The sequence below is a fragment of the Pelecanus crispus genome, chromosome 11 (assembly GCF_030463565.1).
Source record: "Pelecanus crispus isolate bPelCri1 chromosome 11, bPelCri1.pri, whole genome shotgun sequence".
NCBI classification, from domain to species: domain Eukaryota; kingdom Metazoa; phylum Chordata; class Aves; order Pelecaniformes; family Pelecanidae; genus Pelecanus; species Pelecanus crispus.
Genome location: NC_134653.1, coordinates 5,653,447 through 5,679,645, shown reverse-complemented (window position 1 = coordinate 5,679,645; position 26,199 = coordinate 5,653,447). Strand labels below are relative to the sequence as shown.

At 48.8% G+C, this 26,199-nt stretch overlaps 1 protein-coding gene across 2 annotated transcripts; it reads left to right on the top strand.

Annotated features, from left to right (window-relative positions):
• The first annotated feature begins 9,905 nt into the window (after positions 1 to 9,905).
• On the top strand, positions 9,906 to 18,952 carry AMZ1 (archaelysin family metallopeptidase 1). Of its 2 annotated transcripts, none has more exons than XM_075719026.1 (6): positions 9,906 to 10,209; positions 10,838 to 11,005; positions 11,895 to 12,023; positions 12,371 to 12,534; positions 13,945 to 14,052; positions 18,383 to 18,952. In XM_075719026.1, exons 1-6 carry the CDS (start codon positions 9,906 to 9,908, stop codon positions 18,950 to 18,952), a joined length of 1,443 nt encoding a protein of 480 aa, XP_075575141.1. The 2 variants fall into 2 exon arrangements, with proteins under 2 accessions (XP_075575141.1, XP_009489938.1); XM_009491663.2 differs by having other exon boundaries at positions 13,876 to 14,052.
• The last annotated feature ends 7,247 nt before the right edge of the window (positions 18,953 to 26,199 follow it).

Here is a 26,199-nt window from a genome sequence, read left to right as displayed (position 1 = left end):
GGCTTCAGCCTGCAGCTGTGGGTTTGGGCCATGTCTCTTCTCTCTGGCTTAAACAGCTCTTGGGTACCTGCCTTTTCTCCTTGTGGAGCTATTTATGTATCGCTATACAATTTTCTTCAGCTAAACAACTACAGTTGCTTAAGTTGCTGTCTTAGGCATCAGTTTGGGGATTTTTTTCAATCGGCGTCCCCCTGAGGACATGCTGCTCCATGAAGTTTCCTGCTCTCGTGTACCCAAGGCACGTGCCTCTCTATTTTACATCCTTCTACGCGGAGGCAATGGATCGCGGCCTCTCTAGGAAATGCAACTCGGCATAAACAATTGAGTTTAGAAGCAGAATAATGATTGCTGCTGCTCACTGCAGATAAAGGCCACTTGTAGTGAGCATCACGTCTCCGCTGCGACCAGCTTTAATCACAGCTGAGCTAATGCTGAGCGCAGCCGTCCCGGCGCTCTCCCACTCTCTCCCTGGCCTTACATCTCCGTCCCTCCGAGGCACTGCACATTTGCCCTCTCTAGAACTCCTGGCTGCCTTCTCATCCGATTTTTCACCACCTCCTCCTCCCTTTGCCCCTTCCTGTGGTACTGATCTTCTCTTAATAAGACCACTCGCCTCCTAGAAAGTCAGAGAGGGAATGTGTGGCTGTTTCCTCATCGCTCGCTCTGCCCCTGCTCTCCATCTCCCTCACTGTAAGCTCTCCTGGGTGAGGACTACCCACCTCCTCCCATCTCTGCCCAGGATAAATGCATCATTAGGAGAACATTTAATACCACCACCAGTCCTGTTTACCTGTGCTGGTCAGTCAGTGGTCTGGCAGCTAAGCCAAGTATTGATTATTAAGTTTAAATGCAATAGGTTTCTTAGCAAAAAAAAAAAAAAAAAAAAAGCATTTTTGGAGCATGCTGTATCAGGGCAGTATTTTTGTCTGGTTTTAGCTCACGGATTCCTCGGGGCAGGAGCCGACTCTTTGAGGCTTGTATTGTTCTGAACATGTTGATGGTGTACTATGAGCAACTTGTAAATAGATAATTTAAGTTAATTAATACAAATAAACTCTAATTACAAGCTGCAACCAATTAAAACAGCACAGAGGGCATCTCCTATGCTTGGGGTAGCAGCCGAAGTGGAAGATGATGCTATTGCAAGGCGTTAGGACTCCCTCCCGCCCTCCCCACATGCTGAATCTCAGGAAGGTTTCCCACAGAGGCTTCGCGAGCAGCCGCCGCTGCCAGGAGAAGCTGCCGCTTCGCCTCTCGGCCTGATTATGATAGCAGAAAATTAGGGCAATTTTTCACCAGTGATGCTGTCGATGCCTTAAGAGCGATGCGGGTCCCGGGGACGGCAGGCTGCAGCACACAGTGATGGTTTCATTCTGGTGCTTGCTAACCCGCAGCACGGCATATGGTCATTTGCCCGCCTCGGCTCCGGCAGGACATTCCTGCTGGCCCGTGCAAGGCCCTTGGTTGTGCTGGGCATGCAGAGGGCATTTGGGTTGCCCGGACCGCTACGCCTCCTGAGGCTGTAAAACATTTTTTTTTTTTTCCTAATTTCAGCTTATGTCACTTAGGGACCCGCTTGGGTCCCAGCCAGGGTATTCCTTTTTTCCTTCCATCTGGGGATGGCAGAAATGAGGGATCAAAGCACTGAAGGGATCAAAACATGAAAGCCAGAATAAATGAAGCCATGAAGAAAGGGGAATGGAGACGCACTCCTCTAAGGTAATTAACCTTTCCAAGAGCAGATAATAGTCCCAAATTAAAGGACACTGCGGGACGCAGAAATGCATCCAGGTCATGTGGGAGAGACGCACCGAAGGACGCATCAAGGCAAATGCAAACGCCGCTCCCATGGAGGAGATGGCATCAGTTGCCGGCGTAACCACACAAGCAGGGCTCTGGCCTGCAGACACCCACTGCTTCGCCCGGTTCCCAGCAAGAGCGGAGATTAAAGGGCTCCCAGCCCTCCCAGCGCTCCCATGTTGCTCAGCCTCAGGCTCTTTCGGGAATGCGCTTCCCAAATTGAGGTCTGACTTCGCTCTCGCTCCTCTCTCCCAGGCCCCAGCGAGCCGGGGGGCACCTGCTGGGGCACCGGCCACAGCCCGGCCTCCCCCCGCGCCCCCCGGGCCCTCTCCCCGCTCCGGGGCTCGCGGGGGCGGGCAGGCCAAGCGGGGTGCCGCTCCCCAAACCCGCTCCGGGGCTCGCGGGGGCGGGCAGGCCAAGCGGGGTGCCGCTCCCCAACCCCCCCCCCCCCCGCGCTGCCCCCGCCGCTGCCCCCCCCCCGCCCCGGCAGCCCCGCCCCGAGGGCGCCCCCCCGCGGTTGCCCCGCGCATCGGCGGGAGGCGGCTCTCGGCGGCGGCTCCGCGAATCCCGCGGGCGCCCGGCGGAGGGGCCGAGCCCCCCCCTTTGCTCCCCCTTTTTCTTCCTCCTCCTCCTCCTCCTGCTCCTCCCGCTCCTCCTGCCGCCGCTGCTGCCGGGCTCCGCTCCGCCTCGCCAGCCCCGAGCCGGGTGCCTCGGCCCTGCCGCACCTCCCCGGCCTCCGCAGCCCCGGCCCGGCGGGCGGTGAGTCCGGTCCCCCGGCCCGGGCAGCTCGGGGTGGGCACGGGGGGGGCCGCGGGGTCACCCTCATGGGGGGGGCGCGGCGGGGAAGGGGGTCCGGCCGGTCCCGGGTGCGGTGGGAGCTCCCCCCCGGGTGCTGGGCATCGCTCCCCGGGTGCGGTGGGAGCTCCCCCCCGGGTGCTGGGCATCGCTCCCCGGGTGCTGGTGGCCGTGCTCGGGGCATCCTCCCGCGGTGATGGCGGGTCCTGCTTCGGGCATCCCCGCCGCCGGGGAGCGGGGAGCCGCGCCCGGGGCATCCCCCACTCCCCGCCGGGGGCTGGGGGTCCCACCCGGGGCACCCTCCCGGAGTGCCGGGGCCGGCCTCGGTGCACCTTCCCGGGGGCTTGGGGTACCGGGGGCTTGGGGTGCCGGGGGCTGAGCTCGGTGCGTCCTGCCCAGCGGTGCCGGGGGCCGTGCTTGGTGCATCGTCCCAGGGTGCTGGGGGACTCGGTCCCTCCCCACACACCCACCCGTGCGAACCCCGCCCGGGGGGTCAGCATCAACTGCCCCATTTCCAAATCGGCAGGGTCGGGGGGCTCAGGGTCGGGGGGCTCAGGTGTCCCAGGAGCAGGACCTGCTTCCGCAGCGTTTCCAGAACATGCCTCTTACCCAGCAAACCTCCGGGCTGGCAGAGCTGTCTGGTGGTTTAGGGCACAGCTGACCACTACGAAATCTTGGGTTTGGGGTCTGTCTTTGTGCCCCCACAAGCCATGCTGGCTTTGTGGCCCCTCGGCCGCAGTAGTACCTTGGAGCCCCCTCCTTCTCCTTGGCTGTATAATGCATGTAAACATCCCCTACCTGGCCACCCCACTTATAAAGCACTTGATTTCTTGGGAGGAGGCACAGCATTACAGTGCATTTATACGGCATGATGAACCACTTTTATAATGCCTGCACTCGTGGGAATAGCTAACCATAGCCATAGTTGTTTGGGCATTCAGCGGTATGGAAAATGCAGCCTCTTTCCTGGCTAACACTGGGGTTGTCTTGCAGAAACCATTTAGTCTGTCTAGACAAGTATGATGAAGAGCAAAGTGCCTGGAGCTGTGAATGATTAGAGCTCGGGTATCTCTGCAGCGTTAGGTTTGTTGTACAGCGCTGATAGGTGTTGCTCGGTGCATTTGGGTCTTTGCTCAGCAGATGCGCAGCAACCAGCCAGTAGACTGTAGAGGTTTGTTTCATGTAAGAGCGAGGGAAGAAGGCGGCAGCCAGCCCTTCGTCACACGTGTGCATGGGAGAAGCATCACGGAGAGTTTAACCAGACTAAAATGAACAGAGAAAGCACTGAAAATGATGAATAAATGGGTGATGAGGGGAAGGAGGGGGAAAGGCATATATCGTCAGCTTACTTTCGGGAGGGTAGCATGGAGAAGTTGATGAATGTTTGTATGGCGCTTAGAGTCTAAAAGAGAAGGCACTAAAAAAAAGGTAGCATTATGTATGAGCATAGAATAAGTAAAATCCTTAGGACAGAAGACTGAAACTAGGGATAATGTATGTCCTTAATACATATTCAAATGAAGAAAAGTGTATTGAAGAGAGCACGCTTTAATGTAAAACAAAATCAAGGGGAAAGTGGATGTGTAGGTGTTCTTAAATACTTAAGAACACTCAAATAAGGACAGATGGAAGCATCTGTCTCCATCTTAGGTATTTAATGACCTTTATAAATCAAGTCTTTAATCCTGCAAACCTTTCTGCATATGGTTGTCCATCTGACTTGCCCAACAGTCCAAGTAAGTTAATGAGGAAGACTCATGTGAGGACAAACTTCCGGGACTGAGCCTTGTGGCAATAACATGTCAATCACAGTTCCGATATGACAGGTAGATTCTCTTCCCAGTAAATGCACGTGTGAATCCCTGATGGCTTCCACAGCTCCAGGAATGACTCATTTTTGAGAGAGACCACACAAAGCATCTGTTTCCGAGTCACAAACATATTCTAGAGACGTTACACATAAATATTGTTGGGGTCTGGCAGTACGTGAGGCCAGAAGGTTTTTATCTAACTCGATGGTCTGGAACACAGGCAGATCAGACTCAGTGTTTTGTGGCCATCTCGTGCAAAGTGAACGGAAGATGCTACAGTTCCTTGTGGGTACACGTACGGGGATGATCAGGTCCAGAGTGTATTCTATCCATGAGCGGAGGAGATCGATTCTGAGAAGTGCCAAGCATCTTGACATTCCCCCGCAGCCCTCGGGAGTTGCCCCATTTCAGGCCTGAACCTGGCCAAACAGATTGGGTCTGACCCCGGTCGCTGGGCATATTCAGCGGGCAAAGCCTGGCTCCGCGCAAGGCGCTGTCTTTAGGTCCTCGAGGAAGGAGCTGGACTAGTGAGAGTTTTATTTGGCCCGGGGTTAAATGCTCTCAGACCCCGGTGTCCTGTCTCCGTCCCATTGCACTGGACTTTCTTAACCATTGAGAGTTCAGCTTCTCACTCAAGAAAAAATCTCTTTCTATACATGTCAACAAATAAATTGAGAACATTGCTTTCAGGCTGCCATCTGCGTGATGCTGGGAAGGAGCACCGATCCTAGCGTAGCAGTAGCAGACAGCAACTGCAAATCTCAGGAAAAGAGCCACTAAGCAACTAGGGCATGTGTTGATAATTAGTTACTGCTTGTTATGTTTGCTCTGGGCTTTTAATTTCTGTTGACTTGCTATGAATTTTCTGCACTATTGCTGCTTGTTTACAGTACAGCGCCTAACTTCAGCAATTAATCAGTTTTAAAAGACTCTGCTAATGTCCCTCTGACATCCGAAGAGCCCAGTGAAGTGAGTCTGCCTCTAAATACTTCACGAGAGCTGGGAGGGGAGGGAAACGGAAGAACCTCCTTCTGTACGTCTGCAGCCTGCAGTGCATATAAGAGAGTAAGAGTTAGAAAGTTGTCTTATAAAATAAACAACTTTAGAATGACCAGCTTTAAACAAAAGTTTTTTTAAAAGTATATAAAAGTACAATCTGTACAATGGTAGGATCCAATTCCATAAAATACCAAACAAATCCATTAGCTACTGAGTGCCCTTCTCTGGACCTGTACAACAGATTTTCTGCACGCAAGACCACTTCTGTCTTGTCAGAATATCCTGAATGAACTCGCAGTGTATGATATTGCTTTGGCTTTTGAGAATTACGCTGTTACTGTCAGCCCCAGGCATACCTATCCAAGAAAGCAAAGTCAATATAATAGAGAATAAATGACATAACTGTGAATTACAAAAAGAATAATTCATAGGTAATTTTCAATTACAGAGAATAATTTATAGGTGCCTGATTTGCAAAGAGAATAATTTATGAGTAACCTGAATTGCATCTAAAGCGCATTACAGGTTACTGTGAGAAAGGGATTATACTGACTTCTCAGCTGTCACGTGCTGAGACTGGATTTTGTGGGCATTTTTTGTGAAAACACCCACCGTGAAAAAAAAATCTGACAAATTCCATAGTAAAAAGAATTGTGTAATATGCCCAGTCTGATCTGAAACCCCCATATGTTACCAAAAGCCAGAGGTACGGCCCGCGTTGTCCTCGGAGCTCCTGCCTCAGCATGTACCGCAAGCAGAAAGGCCACAGCTGGGTTCCTCCAACATAATCATTGGAAAAGGCTGGCCCCAGCAGCGGACAAGGAGCCAGGCGCCAAAACCTTTGGGTTCTGTGCGTCCCCACTGCACTGCGTGGATGTGATGATGAATAACATGAAAGATCTGAATAATGTAAAAGAGAGAGAGGTGTCCATAACCTGGATTAGGATTCCCAGCACAGGCTGGCTCCTTCCCTGCCCTCTTAGGGACCCCGCAGGTGCCAGGAGGGTACAAGCTCATGTTTCGCACTGCACAGACGGGCATCGCTCGTTTGTGCGATCCAATACAGGTGCTCCTTGTTTTGGAAAAATTACATTAGCAAATGGCTGCAAGATGGAATGACAAAATGCAGATTGGGAATAGGATGCTTTTTTCTAATGGTAAAAGTAGAACATGGCACATCAGTGGACATTCTGAGTGTCTCCACTTGCAGCAGATCTTTAAATTATTATTTTGCCTAAAGCATTTCTTCTAGTGCAACTACAATTTACTGGCCTTCTAAATAAAAAGAGTTTCTTTCTCCTCCTCAGGACCTGCTAGTCAAGTCCTGCAGCTTGTCATTAAACGGGGGCCAAATTAGCTGCTTTTTTTCTTTGAAGAGATGATGTCTCCTTCCTATGTACCTGAAGGGCAGAAGGATACATCGGTGCTTGCACTTCTTCATCACTACCTTGGCATCTTAAAAACTGAGGGGGAAAAAAAAATCCAAGCTAAAGGGCCGTCGTCTCCTGAAGCACTGCATCAGGCAGTTATACAAGGCACCCTCGACACAAGAGCTAAAAATTACAAAGCCCTTTTGCACTACTTCAGTTAATGAAACTCTATATCCATATATTAGATCAAGCACACAAATAACATCTACAATAGTTAATGTTGTAAAACGGTTTCTTTTTTAAGCTGCTAAAGTTGCCCATAAAAATTTTCTGAAGCATTAATTTTCTCTGGTGAAGTATTTTAGAAAAGCTCGTTAAAGATAAGTAATTGTGTTGGATTTGGAGAATGTAATGGGTTGCTGCTATTCTGTCGGAAGCAAAACCTGAGTCTCCAGGAGAAGGAGGCATGCGTCGTTCCAGACTGTGTGTTGCAAGTGAATTCCTGTGCTTGAGCTTTCAAACCACTAAAGCGTAATCATGGACATCCTTGAGCAAAACACCCATGCTCATAGCTGGGAACATCTGGAACTGGGTGAATGTCCCCTTTTAGGAAGCCTTGGGAAACACTGTATACCCCATAGCTTTGGGTACACACTATATTCCATGAGAGAGCCCGGGGGAACACATGCTAAAAGACTGTGCGCTCATTGTATCTGCTGTTGCATGCATCCACTCTTTGCTGCTTCCCATTTCGAAAAGAAAAATCCATTCATTTCCTAACCAGCTCCTCCTCCCCCAGACCCACACTCCATTTATTGCCAGGAAGCGCTGATGAAAGCGGCTCGTGCTTCTCAGAAACCTTCTTTGACAAGATCGTCTCAACCTGGGCCAAGTACAAAGTCTCTCCTTGATTTCCCTGGGAGCAACAGGCAGTCAGTAGCTCACAGGATCACATCCTCAGTCATTTTAACATTGCTAATAGTTTCCGAGTGCAAGTTCTGCGTATGACTGGAAAAAAACGATGCTTGTATTTAAAGTTTGTGCAGAACAAGTGAAATCTTGGCCTTAGGAAAAGGCAAATCTTCACCCTAGCCCAAGGCAAAACTCCTGATGACCTGGTGGGGTCAGGCTCTCACTTCATCCTCCCAAATCTGAAAGCGGGTCAGAAGTGCAGAGATTTGGGTGACAAAGTGCAGAACAACCCCACACAAACTCCTGTTGCTACCTGTGAAAATCAGCAGAAGCACTCTGGACAGTTTTTGGGCAATACGAAGAGGTGGCTGAGAAAGCATCACAGATTTTCTTTCTAAACTTCCATTGGATTAGGGCCCTTGTACCACTTCAGATCCCACCGTGCCATCTGCTGTCAGCCTTTAATGCTAGCGAAATACAAAGCTTGCAAAAATAAAAGAAAACTGCTTACGCGCTCCCTCTCCTACGCTATATACCCTTAGCACCAAAAAAGATCATACAAAACAAGTCTTTTTTAAGGACTGCTTATACATACACGTATCTTCCCAAGGGTTAGATGTAAAGAAATTCAATGCTAATTTTAATGGGCTGCCACCTTTCCTTACAGTGCAACTACCAGAGCCTTCTCTGCGTAACTGAGCAAAGACTTTGGCTCATGTTGGTACTATTTTTTAAATAATGAGTTTTCTTGTTACATTGCTGTCCTCAAGGGCCACTGAATGTCACTTACCTGACAGAGCCAGGCTGCAGACCTACTTAAATTATAGACTTAACCTGCTCCTCCTAAAAATATTTCACCTCTTTTTTTTCTGTGATTGAATGATGCTGTTATAATGCTGATGGTCAGCAGCTGATACATTTGCTTATCCAGCCAGAAAGCTTGTCTGTTTTTTTTTTTAGAATAGTATTAGCTTGCCTAATAGCAGATAATACTTCCTAGAAACTCTGTGCTTTTGTGTGTACATACACGTGTATTTTCATTCTGCTGTACACAGGTGGAGCACTTAACCTGTGGTAGGCAGCTTTGCCCCAAGTACCTCTCCAAAATACTCTAGTTCTACTTAGCATGATTTCCTTACAAAAAACAAATGTCTTTGGAAAAATCCAGATGTAGGTTAGCCATACGGGTTGTACTTTGTTTCCTCTTTCTTCCCTTTCCCCAAGATGTCTACTGGAATCTCCATAAGTACGTAAAGAGCAATGGGAAATGGGTGCTTGACTTCTGCAGCTGTGGAAAACACTGGCCTTAGAAAGGACCCTGGAGAGGATATTTCCGTGATACGCTGAATTAATTTCTTTCTGCTGCAAACTTTCATTTGCTCTTTACCACTTTGCACCACCACCAGCATTCTTGATGCTAACACGGTGTGACAAGAAGTTATTCATGAAGTGACACAATGGCAATGGGCCCGTACATATCTTGCTAGAAAGGCAGCACCAGCAAACACAAGTCTTGCACCCCAAGGGCAAACCTTCCCGTGTCTTGCAGCCTGACAAACAGCTGTGAGCCGGCAGATACTCCAGGTCAATACCTAAGAGTGAGGATTAAAAGCTGTTAGAGGAAATAATCAACAGTGAACAGCTGCTTTCATTGGTGTCAGGTAAGTCAAAAGTTTAGGCTTCTGATAGATAAATAAAGACTACGATCTAGCTCTTCTTTCCTGCCATGGGGCTATGCCTGTGGGAGCTCCAAGGAGCGTGTTTTAGCCCAAGCAAAAAGGAACAGCACCTTTCAATGTCATATGAGGGCCAGTGCAGCCAGCTGCACAACACACAGAGGTATTTCCCACGTTACTGGGACTTCAGGATAGAGCACCAAAAAAAAAAACCAACCTATCCAATTTAATTCAGACAGCTGGTAACAATAATGGGCTATGCATTCCTAAGCACCATCTACTGGTACATTGTCCATAAACCAGTGACATACACGCAGATGTAGAGCACCCTGTAACAGCTACTCTCAGGTAAATGCATAGGGCTCCTGGCCAGCACTAAGTACAGCATTTATAAGCTCCCAGTCAAACCTAACAGCTGGCATCTTGGGGCAAAACGCTCTGAGAGCAAAGCGTGAGAAGGTTTCCAGGTCCCTCGCGAGGCCGTGTGCTGATGGTTGTATCCCCTCCTGCAGGCAGTGCCACGGCCGGTGGGTCTCTCCGCGATGCTGCAGTGCAAACACGCTCAGGAATTCAGCTTCGGGCCCCGGGCCCTGAAGGACGCGCTGATCTCCACCAACCCAGCTCTGCAGGAGCTCTATGCCAAAGCTTTCTCCAGGGCAGAGAGGCTGTTCCTCTCCGAAGCCTACAACCCGCAAAGAACGCTCTTCTGCACGCTGCTCATCCGGACAGCCTTCGACTGGCTCCTCAGCCACCCCGATGCCCCCGAGGACTTTGAGATGTTCTATCACGCCATGCTGAGGAGGAAGCAGAACTTCTGTCGAAAGCACATTTACCTGCAACCTATAGGTAATGCGCGCATCTTCGCTGAGCCACCTGGAAAGATACGGGAGGGAGGTGGGTGGTGCTGAACGCTACTAACATCCTCTTCTAAGGACTAACCTGCAAAATGCAATTGCCATAGCAAAGGTAAGTGTAATACCAAAGGCTCTGACACGCACCCAGTCCAGAGTCACAAGCCATGATGACAACCATCAGTAGCTCTGCCCTGTAAATGGCAAGCATGCCCCTGGGCAAGACTTGCTATGAATATATGTATGCATACACACATATATATCTATATGTAAACCAATGCTGGATAAAACAGCATTTCTGGAGCGCCATCCCTGATGGTTCATTAAAAACAGCCACCCGTTCCCACATTAATCTTTCTGCACAACTTAAATAGGAGACAACTTTCCTAGCACATCTGCTCTGCTAATGAGTGTACTAATGCCTCGAGCCACCTCTCAGAAAGAGCCCCCTCTTCTCCTCCATATCTGTATAACCATCTAGAGATGTCTGCCACATCCCAGAGTAAGCAATTAACGTCAGAATGAACCAGCCTTCCTCTTCCTCAGTTGCTGTGGCCAAACCCCTTTGGACCTTATGGTTCACCCCGGCTTTAAGGAACTGATAATAGAGCTTGTCTTCTTAGACTTAATCGAAGGGCCTGCCGGCCTCTCGCTGCTGGATTCCCTCCAGAGCTGCGTTGAGTCTTTCTTCCTGGGTCTCCGTGTGAAGTGCCTTCCCTCCATCCCCATCTCTTCCATTCACTGCTGCTACCGCCACAGCCGGGACACGGACAGGGTGCAGCTTCACGCAGGTAAGGACCTGGGAGCGGGGAGCCCGTAGAGACATCGGCTTGGCACGCGGGCACGAGCGCTCCCTTAGGAAATGCCTGAAATAGCTCTTCATCGCCTGAGCGGGGAGGGATGAGGAAGGGAGTGAAAAGGGAGAAATCCTGTTCCCATGGAAAACCCAGAACTTTGAGGCTGGAAACAGGAATAAAAAACAAAGCGACTTTCAACATGTTTTCCTCTGCTGTCTGTATTTTTCAATGCTGTTATGTTTAGGTCCAGCTCTGCAAAGTGATCGGATCAGCTCTGCGGGAAGGCACTGTAGATTTGGTGTAGCCTGAGCTCTCCTATCTCTTGTCCAGAGCCAAAGTAAATTAGTGGCCTGGATGCCGCAGGTGGGGAACTCACTGGCCTTTCATGTTAGGAAATTTGGGTTCAAGTGTCACACAGCTCCCTAGGGAAGCGGGTTTGTCAGCTGCCAAACTCGCGCTGCACAAACATCCATCTGGAACGAGCTGCTTGCAGGTACCACAGGCAGCACGTGCTCAGCACAGACCCAGCGCTGCAGCGATGCTGCTGCTCCAGCTCAGGTCTGAAACGCCTGTAGGGAAATTCTTCTACTTCCAGGTGCTTATTTCCATGGGTTGGTACTGAATTCACCTACATCTCTGCCCTTAGCTCTGCTTTGTTTTAACTCTGTGCTCAGCACCGCTTCAAAAGTTGGGTTGTCTCTTATTCTGATTTGAGGGGATGGGCTACACAGCTATGGTTCTACATCCGCGATGCTGAATCCAGCAGCTCTGCCTGTCTGTGGCTTGGATTACACCCTCCTCCCCGTGAGCAGCAGAAATTCTGGCTCTTGCATGCCTTCCAGGGATGCTTCATTTTAATGACATCTCTCTTGTATTTGTCCAGATGGGATCCTGAATTTCCTGAAGAACAACAAGCCCATGGATGCTCTGTGTGTCCTCGGACTCACTCTGCTGGACCTTTACCCATGTGAGACCTGGAGCTTCACATTCAGCAAATTCCTGCCAGGACAAGGTGGGATTAGTGTCCCACGATCTTCTAGCACAGTGTGCAAATAAGGCAGCACTGTAGCAAAAAGTCTTCCCTGGGAGACTGGAATAGCCAAATCTTACCCTTAAACATTTTATTCACTCCCTGATAAGATGAACTAGGTTTTACCAAATATATAATACTAGAGGAGTCAGGGCTCCTGATCCAGAAAAAGGTAACTGAGGTGCTACAAACCTTTCGGGAAGCGTCTCTTATCACATCCTCTGTGCTCAACCTGGACTGTGCTGCAACAGCTTTCTTTTCATGCTGCCTAAGCTGAGAGACAGTCCTAAGAGAGCTGATGCCTAACTTGTATGCGCTTCTCTTTACAGAAGTGGGAGTCTGCAGCTTTGCCAGATTTTCTGGGGATTTCCCCCAGGCTGGCTGTAGCAGCTTGAATCTGCTCACACAGAAGGAACGGTTATGCGAAATCAGCAAAGAAACCAGAGACCGGACATTGCCGTTCAGTGCCCAAGAGATGGTCCAGTGCTGTAAGGTAGGACCAGCAATGTCCCGCACCCCATATTTCTTCCCATGCAGGGTTACATATTTCAGGGCTGGGCATAATCCATCTCTCAGCCCAGTGAAGCAGGTGTGAGACTCTGCTCCCAGAAGACACAGGCAATCACAGCTAAGTCCACGCACTTACACAGTTCTAAAGAGCTTGTATTTTAGCGCACCACGTAGACATCTCTTACTCCCCTTGCCCCGGGCAAACTATAGTATCAGCTGGATAGAGAGGCTACAGGATTTGCCTCACGTCATGCAGCAACACTGAGACAAAAACCCTGCCCAGCTCCCAGGTTCATGCTTGGGACATCTCAATATTTTGCTTGTCAGGCAATGCATGGGCAGTACAATCTGTCAGCTGATGAAGTATTCAGAGATTAATCAGAATATCTACTGGAGTTGTGTGTTAGCTAATGGATAGCTGGGAAGGAGTGACTGTGTCTTCCTCAGACATTGGTCTCCATAAGGGGGGAGGACTGCTTGCCACACCTGCTTACATGGATGGATGAGAAAAATACCTTAGGCAACTTTGCACATATACGCAGATGTCCTTAAACCCCATCCATCCCCAACACAACCGATTCATGAGTGCTGTCCTCCCTCATCTCAGCATCTCTCCTCTGCCCTCTTGCCAGCTCTACTTCTAGCATTTCTCCCAAAGCCGGCCCACGCAGAGCCATTTCTGTCTGCCTCCCCTGGTATTTGCTCAGGATTTTCTAGTTTGAGTCTCTTCCTATAGTAATTTCAAATGATGTGAGGTGGCAGTGGGAAAGGAGGGGAATCCTCCATCCTCAGCCTTTCCACAGTTGCCAGTTCCCAAGACAGTCATGCTTGGCAGGCTGACTCCAGCTTACTTTTTGCTTTGGCACAACGTTTAGAGTGTCTGCTTTGGAAGGACCCAGATCTGTTATTGCCAATAGCTTCTTACAGACATCTCACACGGACCGTGCTGCACTTTTCAGACCCCTGTGGGACTGGTTTTCCCCTTAAAAAACAGCAGCACTGTCCTTGGAGAAGAGAGGGACAGCAGCACTGCCCTAGAGCTCTGAACATGCTATCTACAGCATCTTCCTGCAGCTGCTTCTAAAAAACACACCCACCCTTCCTCCTCCACCACACAAACATGGATGTTGGGGTACCTGGGAAGAAGGGAGCCATGTTCCCCTTTCACCTTGGAAAAGCTGAGGCTGAAGGACCACCAGGGCTGAGCAATGAGTCAATTAGACTGTCGAGGAGCAGGGAAATTGGAAGAGCAGAGGAGGAAGAGGAGGGGGCAGTGGAAGCAGGAGTTGACCATGTGTTCCTGTGATTTTTGCTTTCCTGAAAGGTGACCTGTCATGAGATCTGCCACCTGATGGGGCTGGGGACCTGCCGCTGGCTGCAGTGCATCATGCAGGGCGCGCTGAGCCTGGACGAAGCCCTGCTGCGGCCCCTGGAGCCGTGTCCCATCTGCCTTCGGAAGCTGCAGCACGTCGTGGGCTTCAAACTTGTTGAGCGTTACAGGGTGAGACACAGACCCACCAGCCCTTCCTGGAGCAAAAGGGACATAAGAGGGAGCAGAACTGCTCACCCCAAACCACAGCGCTAAATGGGCTGTAGCAGCGTGTTAAACACAGACGCTGCAATCAGTGCAAGGTGCTAAGAGAGAAAGCTTACACCTAAATAAGGGGGTGTTGTACACGTGGTCTGTGACTAACGTAGCACCTTACGCAGTCTCTAGGGCTTTTGGCTGTCCACAACAAGGGACAGTGCAACAGTCCGACCACGTTTGGCTACTTCCAAAAATGACATGGGGAGGGCAGGCAGATTTCAAGCCAGCGTGGCAGTGAGAGCGCAGCGATTCCAACAGCTATGCCCTTTCCTGTGTGCCACCATGGGTTTTCTGCCTCTCTGGGGCTGCTGGTAACAGGGAGAAAATATTAAGTGCGTACTTTGCTGCAGTTCCTCAGTTTAAAGATATAAGAAAGGATCCCAAATTATTACTCCCTAGTAAGTGGAGGGTCGCAGACACAGCTTTTGCCTCTTCTCTCCCACCCACAGAACTGCTAACATCACATTTAGATAACATCAGGAATAGTGCTAAGATGCCCTTAGCTCTAGAAAGGGTTTTCTACCTCTGTTGTCTAAAAAGCTGAATTCAGTAGCTAAATGGCTGGTGGAATAGAAATAATGTCATCATTCTCACTCAGTACCCCATCTTCTCCCTCGTTATAATTCCTGTCTGATACACATCATGTTCACAGACAGGATTTTCACGGCTGCCTATTTTAAAGTCCGTGGGTTATATTTGTAACAAGATACATGCAGAATGAGAACGGGGATGCCTCTAGTTTCATTCAGCTTGGAACCAGACGCACAGAAGCACGGCAAAGGATGTGTGTGGGGGGGAAACCCCCACGTTTGTGTTTTTTCTGCTTGTCTGTGTGTCTGCAGTGGTGTTAGAGCTGCCTCTGACTCTGTGGCTGTTTGGTCCCTGCTTCTGTCCGAGAGGTGCCTAAATTGCCCAGACTACCAGAGGAATAAATTCTGGTTTATTTAAACACCCAGCCTGTCAGCATCCAGCTATGGCTTTCTAGAAGAGAACTGCCATCTGCATTAAGCTTTTTTTGAAACATTTTCGCCTTTACACCTGCAGTAAATACTGTAATTGGCTCAGCATCCCCTGGCGACGGTGAACACCAACGTGAAGAGAGGATACACTTGCCAAATGTCACATCTGCTTCCTTTGACAAGAAAAAGCTCAGCTAGATATAGTACAAGCTGGTGTAAGAGAGTTGTGATAATCTCTGTAAGAGGCTTTGCTATAGCATTGAGAGGAAATATAAATGCCAGAGATGAATTAAATAGTTAAGGAACCTGACAGAAGAGAGCACAAAGCATTTGGAGACAGTATCAGACAGCGAAGTTACTTGCTAAGCATGTTTTGAGAGGTTGTGGCTGGCCAAGTGCAAGTCTGAAGTCACAGTTCCCTTTGGAAAACTAGCACGGATCCCCACCTGCGGCATAACAGCCCCAGACGCTCATAATGAATACAGGAAATGCCAGACACAAAGCTCTCGTTCCTTGCCAGGAGCAGGTAATGCTGCTGAAGTCTGTGCCTGAGACACACTTACAGACAGAAGAGCACGTGGGACAGGAAACCAGCCCTTACGCAGGGGGAAGAGCCGCTCAATTTATTTATCTGAGTTGCGCTCAGAAACGTTCTCCATTTTTCCATCACAGCTGCTTATTCCAGCGCAAGCCATCTTGAAAACTGAAAGCAAATCAATTCTTATGGGGTTTCCCCACCACAACCAGCACTTCCACCTGCTGCTTCTGCAGCATCCCAGGCTGTTCTGCACGTAGCGCCTCGGTTAGTTTGCAGCGGCCACACTGCAGAAGAAAACAGTGCTCGAGCCGCTCTCAGAGGCTGGGTTAGCTACATCCTCACCGCGGTGTATAGAATCATAGAATCGTTTAGGTTGGAAAAGACCCTTAAAATAATCCAGTCCAACCATTAACCTAACACTACCAAGTCCATCACTAAACCAATTAAGGGTAGAGTAGTAATTTCGTGTTTCCTGGCTTGGTGGCTGGATTATTTTTTAATGAAAGTAAAAACTAGGAATCATTAAGATTGGAAAGGATCTCTAAGGTCATCAGTCCAACCATCAACCCAACACCCCCATGCCCACTAAACCATGTCCCAAAGTGCCACGTCTGCCCATTTTTTGAACCCCTCCAGGGATGGGGACTCCACCACCTCTCTGGGCAGCCTGTTCCAATGATTGACTACCCCTTCTGTGAAGAAATTTTTCCTAATATCCAATCTAAATGTTTATCGCAGTATCTGCTCTCAGGTGCAGTGGGGCTGCAGTGCTGCTGGGGACAACAGCGCTGCCATGGCAGAGGGGTTTGAAAAGCTTCCAGTGCCAAACCTGGAGCCCCTCGAGGGGCCAGACAACAGGTTTCATTCTTAGCGACTGATTTGGGGTGGGCATCCACTTCAAATGCTCTTGCCTGCAGGTAAGCTAAATGCATGAAGAGGTTGTCCCTTTCCGGTTAAATAGGAGAACATAAAAAGAGGCTGCAGCCCTACAAACCCTTCCCAAGCTTGAATCAATAAACCACCCAAAGGACGAGAGACAGAAAAGACTTTGGGGGTTTGGTAGTGGTCTTGAGTCAATCATCCCCTCCTTTTGCCTTAAATAATCAAAATGTACTGTTTGAACATCCTCATCTCCAGAGCTTTTTCTCTTCTTGGGAACTGGGCTAAGTAGCAGTTGTGATTTTTCCCAGATTCACTACTCTTGCGAATTTTAAGAGACTTTATAAAATCACGAGCTGGCTGCAGCTTTCAAATAGTGTTGCTGTCCCCTTCCCTAGTCTGGCTCCTATTGCAGCTTCTGGTGCCTTCTTTGTGTTTGAAACCCAGAGGGAGGGAAGGGCTATTGGAGGTGGGATGAGGCAGGAGCAAAGTTGTCCCTTTACATTTTTTCTTGCCCCAGAGGGAGGGGGCAGGGTGGATTAACTTAGCTGAAAGAGTCCATTTTATTCTTGTATGAAATTCTTCCCTGAGGCTTCATGCACAGACTGAAATGAGAAACAGGGCCGATTTCTCCCACCCACTCAATTTGAGCTCTTTATCCTTTCTGTCACTTGCCTGAAGAGAGAGCAATAGAGGAGGGAAGGGGGAGGGAGCAGCGGGGCGCTGGGGGAGAAGGGAGCGAGCTCTGTAGGGCTGGAAATCTCCTGCCCACTTCTCAAACACCACAGCTCACCCTGAGCTGAGGACACACAGACCCAGCACCGGGAGCAGCATCTCAGGTTAATACTCTGTCACCCTCGTGTTTCCCAAAGCGATCGCAGGGCTTTGCAAAGGTATCAGCTGGGAGCCGCAGAAAGTAAAGATGAGGAAAGAGGCCACAAGGGTGTGAAAAAGCTGAAAAAACACACAAACCCCCCCCCCAACATGTGCCAACAAGGCAGACAAGGAGATCACCTTTTATCCAGCGATGACTGGAGTACTGCGATAAATGTGCCAGAAGCAACCTGTTATATGCCCCATTGTAGCATTTAATATTTAAAAAGGAAATTGTCTCAGACATTTTCCTTTCATTAATTCTTTCCTGGAGCCCGGCCTTCCCACTTGTGCATTTCAGCTCGAGAGGGGAAGAGCTATTCTTAGGAATAAAACGCACGCTGCCGCAGGAGTTAACAACACGATGAAACAAGATTCTTCACCGCTATTCTCAGGAGCTTTTATAATCACACAGCTTCCTGTAGAGAGGCACTGGTTTGGCTCTCAAAAAGATGATATCCGCACAGCGAGGAGTGAATTTGTGCCATTTCCCTCCTACTATCTTCAATAAGGCAGATAACAGTCCACAGCTGACCGGGGGCAGAACTGCCACAGGTGCCCACTCCGAGAAAATCATAGAATCGTTTAGGTTGGAAAAGACCTTTAAGATCATCCAGTCCAACCATTAACCAACCATTAACCTACACTACCAAGTCTACTCTAAGCCAATCAAGGGTAGACTAGACTAAACCATGTCCCGAAGTGCCACATCTACCCGTTTTTTGAAGACTTCCAGGGATGGTGACTCCACCACCTCTCTGGGCAGCCTGTTCCAATGCTTGACCACCCTTTCCGTAAAGAAATGAGGCAAGAGAAAGCCCCTGCTTTGTAGGGTAACCATGAGCTGTCTGAAGCCCTCTCCTGGCAGAGAGCACCATGGCATCTGAGGCTGAGCCACCCAAGATGACCAGGTTTACCTGACAAGCACTGGGAAGGGTGTACCTGTTTTCTCTCATTCTCTAAAAATCAAACCTTCTTCCCCCTCTCACCACAGAAACTCTACGCTTGGACACAGACTGTGTTGTCTACATGGCCAAGGCAAGAGTCAGCAGACCTGTCCGCCTCGGAGGACATCCTTCCGTTCAGCACGGACTCTGGGATGTGCTGCGAGAACGACTCGGAGGCTGTGACCTCCTGGTCCGAGCCGCTGACACCGGACGCTTGCAGCCAGGCCCTCTCCATCGGCCAGGAGCTGGAACAGGACGAGCGCTCATGTTCGCTGGCGGAAGCGCACAGCCAGCCCCAGCTCGCCGGGCCCACCAAGTCTGCAGATACCATTAAAGATTATGAACTGTGGCTGGAGATGTGCATCGCTGCCCTGGAGAGGAACGTCTCCGAGGAGGAACTGGCTCAAGTAGACAAGACCGTGGATGCCCTGGCGAAGTGGGAAATGTTTACAGGACAACTGCCCGCTATGAAGAAGGACCTGCCCTTTGCTAGGGACAACACTGGGCTACGGAAAGTTCTCGGAGACAAATTTTCCTCCTTGCGGAGGAAACTGAGTTCCAGAAAACTGTCCAAAGGGGAATCGTCCCCTCATCGTTGGCGGTGGGAGGAAAACTAGGCTGGGTCTGCCGTGGGTTGGGCCCGCTTTGCTCACGCTACTGCCCTGTTCTGACCTTTCTCGCCACAAGCTGTTGCTGTCAGAGAGAAACAGCAACTCTCCACAGGAATAAAAGGTGTTTCTTTTTCTGAGATAGCTAACATTTTGTATGTGATCAGTTCTTCTCTAAGGGTTTTTCCTGTGCTGGGCTAAGCGACAGCAGGACTCCAAACCCACATCAGGTCCTATGTAGGTGCTTGTGCTTTCTTGCCATACTTCATTTGGTCTGAAGTCAGCCAGGAAGAAGGCTATGCTAAACACTAAACATGTTCACACAGAAGCTTGGTCCATCTGAACAAACAGATGCAAGTTAAACCAGGGCACAGGTATTATTTCTCCCTCTCCATTTCCCCCCAGACCAACTGTTCATCTCTGTTCTAGTCGCTGCCCCATCAGCTGGAGGTTTGCTGAGCGCAGGACCACCGCTGAGGCTGACGGAGTCACGCTATGAGTAGGGGGGAAGAGGTGGAGGAGGACGGGCAGAGAGTCAGTGAGTAAAGCACAAAGATCCCTGGCAGCTCGTCTGCCATAAAGAACAGTGTCAGTGTGACGACTGTCTTTTGGCGGACACTGAAGGGGATCTCCAGAGCTGCTTCAGCTCAAACAAAGCCAGGCTTGGAGCCGTGAGCTGTAACTATTCACATCCTCTGTAGATTGGCACAGGAGAGAAAACCTTTGAAAACATTCACGCACTCGTTGATTATTAACTTAAAAGGGGGAACTACACATGCATTCCTCTCTCTCTGCCTTGAGAAGTTAGCACCCTGGCCCCTTCCCTCTTTCTCCGCTCCGTAAGTCACCCACTGAACAGGAACGGGTGCTGTGCTGGCACCAGGAGCAGCAGAGCCTGCCTTCCCACTGCTGGGGCATGCCGTTCCTCTCCGGCTATTTATAGATGGAGCTCAAGAGGCCGGCGGGTTCTCGAGCTCTGTAGCAGCAGCACGCCGGGGAAGGCTGACCCTCTCCATCCCCAGTTCACTCAGACCTCGGCACTGATAACGCTCCCTACAGCTCACGGCTACACGGCCACACTTCAGATTTCTCCCATCTAAAAATATCAGCAGGTAGGACTGGGTCCAGTTCAGCTGGGAGGAGAGAGAGGATGTTTCTCACAGAGGAGCTAACAGCTTTGGCTCTCCTGAGCGCTTGCCCGGTGCAATTTAAGGGCCTCAAACCGTGCAGTAACCCTGCAATGCGTTTTTGGAGCGGGAAGGGAGAGAATCACTTGAAGACATTTGAGAAAAGACAGATTTACTCGCACAGGTGAGTAGGAAAGATGATCTTATTATAAATGCAGCTGGATTCCGGAAACACAAGCAACTTCACACCCGCATGATTCATACAGGGAGAAAAAGGGAGTTCTGGCTTTGGGACTGATGACGGCAATTCCTGGAAACATTTTTGTTCCAGGCTGCGCTCCTGGACTCGGGGCAGGGGCGGTGCAGCAGAGCCGCTGCTGCCGCCCTCTCCTGGCAGCCTCCAAGGCGATGGGGTTCTCATCCAAGACATTCTTCCCAGCAGCAGCAATCTTCCAAACAAATCCTGCTTGAATTACAAATCCACATACTGCCCCATACTTGCTCAGTTGTTGCCTTAACAGATTTACTATTTTAAGCAAGAGATTACTTTTTGTTCAGCCTTGTTTGCTCTTACTCGATTCTGTACTGAATCATGAGGCTGAACTTCAGAAACTTTCCAGAAAGAGACCAATAACTCAGGATGACAATATTGCCTAAGGGAAAGAGGCAGTTTTCTATCATAACAAAGTCCAAAGATGACAGAGAAAAGGGGTGGCACATAAAAAAAAATATCGAACTGCTGGCAGAAGTCACAGATGGGAAACTCCCTATGTGACACTTGGCTTATAGACTCATGTTAGCTCTGTTGTGAAAGCATGAATTTCTGCTGAAGGGTTGTTGCTTACCAATAACAGATATTTTTGACACCAACACTGACAGAACCACCACTTACCAGCTCAGCTTATCCAGAAATGCTCCAGGTACGACATAAATGAGTACAGCAACTCAGAGCTTCCCCTGCTTGCGTGGGCAGCTGAGCAGGGTCTGCAGACAAGATGCAACTTTGTGGTGACGGGCAGGAAGTGGCTGTTAAATGCACTCGAGTCCTTAGGCAGCTGGAGGAGAGAAAATCCACGCAATGTTACACTGCGGGTTTTTGTTCGTGCAGAGACGTTCCCGTGGAGGTGGCTACTCTTCACATCACCAAAGGTTTCCAGTGCTGCTGCTGCACACGCACAGCAAAACATTTTGTTCCCATGGTCTGTAAGTAGTGCTTTGTACTTAACACTGCACAGCCTACACCAGCGTGGGGAAGGACTGGAGGCACAGGGGGTAAAAAGGCTGGCCAAGGTTACACAATCAAGATTATAACCAGGACTAACCCACAAACATGCAATTCCTACTCTTCTCTCTGTGTACCAGAGTTATAGAGGGGCAGAAAACAACTGACAGAGGAATTAGAAATAAAACAAATCGAAGGTGAGCCCCTAAATAAGGTTTCCTGCATTTTAAGCAGCAGGTTTCCAGGGAGATGCTTCTACTTGGAAGCGTGTGGGAACAGCAGCGTAACTTGCAGCTAATAACCTGCTGAGTAAGCTGTGGAACAGAAATACAGATGAGATACTTGTTTAAGAGTCATTTTAGAAGGTCAAGCTGCAGATAAACCGTCAGCAAGAAGTAGTAGGGTAGTCTATATATAAATGCACACCCAGAAGGTACTTGCAACTCAGCAGCCAAGATCGGAGTTGGTTACAAATGGTCCAGGAACAGTTTCACTGTGTAGCAGGCAGTGGGCAGGAGAGCCCAGGTGCAACCTGTGCAGCACTTCACCCGTTTGGTGAGCCTGCTGCAGGAAGGCAGGCAGCGAAAGCAGCCGGGCACCCAGGCGGGAAAGAAGCCAAGTCCCAAAGGGCAGCAGCGGCAGCAGCCTGCCACAGCTCCCTGGGGACAGCTCCGGGGCTCCGGCTGGCAGCCTCCCTCCGCAGCCCCGGGAAGGCAGCGCTGGCATTTCTCTGCCTCGTGACCTGCGGGTGGCTTGTTGTGACAGGCAGATGATCTAGAAATGAACTCTGCACATGACCTGGCTGCTGCCTTCAGGAGATCCCCCAGCAGAACCAGGTAATTCCTTCCTGAAATCGCCGTTACCCTTCATGCAACGATCCCTAAAGGCAATGCTACAACGTGGATTCACGTCAGACTCATCTAGCTCAGAACATCTCCCAAACCACGCTGTCCTGCGGCTACCTAGAGCATCCTCCGTGATCAACAGAACTCCAGCCATACCCTTTCTGTCCCAAGCTGGAAGATACTTGTTTTGAAGCAACTTCTAAAGTCTATCAGCCTGAACTGAGCAGAAAACAGTCTTTTAATAGCTTTACGAGCTCATAAAGACAAATATCTTCTCCCAAAAATAAACAGGCAGAACATTCCACTCCTACTCTTAAAACAAGAAGTTGCTGTAATTGCAGGGAGTGGGGGGTACCATGCAACTGTCCAGGAAAAACAACAACAAACCCCTAGACTCTTTGCTAGTTAGGGGTGAAATTGCCTGCAACAGCTTGCGAAGGTGGGAGACAAGAAACCAGTGGCCTCCATAGGCATTAGCAGTATCCAGCACTTTCTGATTTAATAGGGGATATGACCACCTCCCTCCCCTAAAAATGGTACTTTTAACCTAAGTCCATTTCTGCTGTGCAAAATCGAGGCTTTAAAGGAAAGTTACATTTTGTAAAAATCCCTGAACACCCTTCCTAATAACTGTTCCTTCCTTAACACCACACAGCTTCTCAAGATGCTGGTCAGTCTTGGGGAGAGCAGCAAGAAATTTGCTGGTTTTGTTAGTAACTGAGTAAATTCCCTCCCAGGTCTGTAACAGGATAATGATACAGCAGACTGGAGCTGGAAACCACAGGGATTTAATTTCTCCTAATGAGCACTTAAATATTACTATAACCACCCCAAACTTTACGCCTTGTATGCTTTAGCAAAAAATACAAAGCTATATAGCTCTGCCTACTTTGTATTTTAGAGAATTCTCCACCTGGGGAAATAGCCATGCTTTCCCTTTTATCTCTGGAGTGTTGGATTATTGAAATTGCAGGAGAGAGACTCTAGTAACAGGTAGCCATGCTGATCCAGGGAAGAGAATTCAGAGTTAACATCTTGTGTTTCAGCTCTCTGTGAAGGGTGCCAGCATTCATCGGCACTGAACAAACTTACCTGCAGAACCATCTGCTTCAGCCTCTGTTCTTATGGGGCAACACCCGTGCGGCTGAATTACGAAAGGGACATCCTTGCCATATGAAGTGGGATAGACGGAGATGCAGAAATATTAATGGCGTCACTAAGATACCCTGATTCAAGGCTCCTACCATGTGTTCCAAATAAAGATTTAAATCCCATTGGAATTGGTGCAGTTTAAGCACCTGCTCACAACCGCTGCCATGGGAAGGACTGGGCTTGGGCAGGCATTCCAGTGAATGCAGTTCTTATTTTATCAAAGCTTTGGCAATTCAGCGGATCAGACAGAGAAACTCCATCAAAACAAACCAACCAAACCCCAACCAGCTTGAGAGCAGACAAAAATGACAACTTAAAACAAACCCCTTCCCTGTCTGCTGGTCAAGCGTCTCAAAAGCCTGGCACGGCCCCCGCTACACCACCCATGTGTTCCGCAGATACTGCCAGAAAGAGCCCTTTCTTGCTCCAGTGGGAAACCTGTTCAACTTGTTCTATAGCCTATCTCGTAGGGCTGTAGTTCACAGCAATATTTTGGCCCAGAAAAGGGGTAATTTACTTTCACGGAGCTGACCAAAGAGATCGCTTGGGAGCTGCTGCTGTTGCTGAGGGCTTTTCAGATGAGAAAGTGTGTGATCACACCTGGAAACCTCCTACTAGCGCACACTGAATTTGCCATTCATCTGCCCTCATCTTCAGAGATGCTGAACACTGACAATACACATTGCTACCTCAAAGTGCTGAGCACCTCCAGGGAACAAAAGTCAACCATTCCCAACAGCTTGATGTAGCTGAGGACCTAACATTTCCAATGATTAGCAGAAGCCACAAACAACACTCCGTGGAGTGTTTCAAATTGTGTACCTGCCAGTGTAATCGATTAGGCATTAACAGTTCACACAAGAAACAATTAAGACTCACCACAAAAATCTGCCAGATGTGACCTTTCAAAGTACAAGTGAGGAAAGGTTAGCGACATTCCTAAGGACTGGAGCTCAAGTTCTGGCAGAATTGATGCCTGGATGGCAACCCTGTAAGACAGGGACACGGATGACTCTCCAAAGGTCAATGGTTCTGCGCTGCCATACAAGATACCACGGCACACAAGCGAGTCCAACAGAGGAGACTGGCCCGGGAGAAGCAGCCAGTGTAGTTCCCGTGGCTATTATCAGATGCTACACAGCAGAAGAGGAATCTCTGACAGGTGTTGCCAACTCAACAGGCTTAATTATGTTCTCTTGCTGAGCTTAAAATACATAAGCACAAACTCTGGCTGTGTCTCCCCTTCCGTTTCCCAGGAGTTCTAATGCCTTAGTCAGCTACTGAACAGAGCAGACAACTAAAATGCTGAACTAAATGTACTGAAATGCTACAGACGAATGAGTTACAAGTTTTACACAGGCTAATGTTTCACCAGCCTTCAATTCCTGGACATGCTCAGGAAGAATGATTCAGTCCAGAACTGGAGAGGTGGGAGATACGTAAAGATTACAGAACAAGATTTCATTGCATGACAGCTGTACTTCCATGCAGTTCATGCTGTAATTTATTCAAAAAGCAGCTCTCTTGCAGAAAATTTTTGAATAAGGCAAAAAAGTCACTCTAGACTTTGTTGAAAGATAAAACCCATAAAGAACAGTATAACAAGTCAAGTTTTAATAGATTTATAAAATTCATATATACAAAACAGGAAACTAAGTCACCAAAGCTATAAAATACACTTTTTACACATCACAATATAATTTTATCTAGTACACAGTTTTCATAAATTGAAACTATTACAGCAAGTAGCTGCTTCTATCGTGGATGCTGTTTTGGTGCTAGAAAGACACTTATGTGAGCAGTCTGGAACTGTGCTTTTACTTTATGCATTTTTCACCTTCTTTAAGTTTGTCACTGTTTTTAAAGTACTTTCCCGTGGATTGTTAGAAAATTAAGGCTAAACTCGGGCCTTTCTTGCCCAATGCAGTGAACTGGTTTAAAAAAAAGAATGATATTGCATAGTATGTGTGTTACAATGCATAGGCACCAGAGAGCAAGTAAATTGCAGAATAAAAGATAACATTAATTGGCTTCCTAGCTACATGATTGTGTCAAGATAACTTTGTGTTTTGTCAGTTTGCTTTCGTACATATTGATTCCATAAACAAGACAACTCATCACAAGAGCAATAAATACTAGCCATTTTGTTAAGTGGAGTCTCCAGAAATAGTTTAACATGTATCATCAATTCAAGCTCGTTACACATGCCAGATAACGAAACGCGTTCACTGGAAAAACACTCATTATCCTAAAGACAGTTAATGGCTTCCATGCGAACGGGAGTCTGAACACATGCTTTCAAACCTAAGCCCCCCAAGCACGCTTTCCAAGTCTTGTGAACTACCCAAAGATCATTCCTCTCCCACATCCCCCTTCTCCCTGCTATCTTCTCTCAGCTTTTGTGCCCAACCACCCGCGCACAACCTCAATCACGCTTTAGATTGACGGGAAGTATCAGCAGAGAAGCAGTGCTATTCCAAATCTGATACTCCCCTCATAAGATGCTCTTTCTCGGGTCTACTTATCCAAAAGTTTTGCTCTCCATCAGTATTAGTTTTTATTCAAATAATGGAAACAGTCTGTTATCTAGCCATTCCCCTGAAATACTCACACTGTCACAGCTTGAAGAAAGTTTGAGTAGCTGCTAGAAAGGAGTAAGATGCACTGTCTGGCCAGAGATCCGCATACTGTGTTCTAGTAGGAATTGAGTTTTAGCACTCGGTCACGAACAGATGAAGAGAGGTTTACAATGGAAAGGTGTGCAGCTGCAGCCAGGCCAGCCTTGCCAGCCTGCTGCTGTTAATTCACAGCCACTAGCTCTCTGGAGTCACTCAAAGCTTTCGGGGTCAATGCAGATGGCATTTCACTTCAATACAGTCAGCCTTCAAGCACCATCAGCTTTTGGGATCT

Bases quoted from the DNA above. Each gene is read 5' to 3' on its own strand.
- AMZ1 (XM_009491663.2), top strand. From the start codon at position 9,906: ATGCTGCAGTGCAAACACGCTCAGGAATTCAGCTTCGGGCCCCGGGCC. The intron at 12,024-12,370 runs GTGGGATTAGTG...TTCTCTTTACAG, and splicing joins CAAATTCCTGCCAGGACAAG to AAGTGGGAGTCTGCAGCTTT. The intron at 12,535-13,875 runs GTAGGACCAGCA...CTTTCCTGAAAG, and splicing joins AGATGGTCCAGTGCTGTAAG to GTGACCTGTCATGAGATCTG.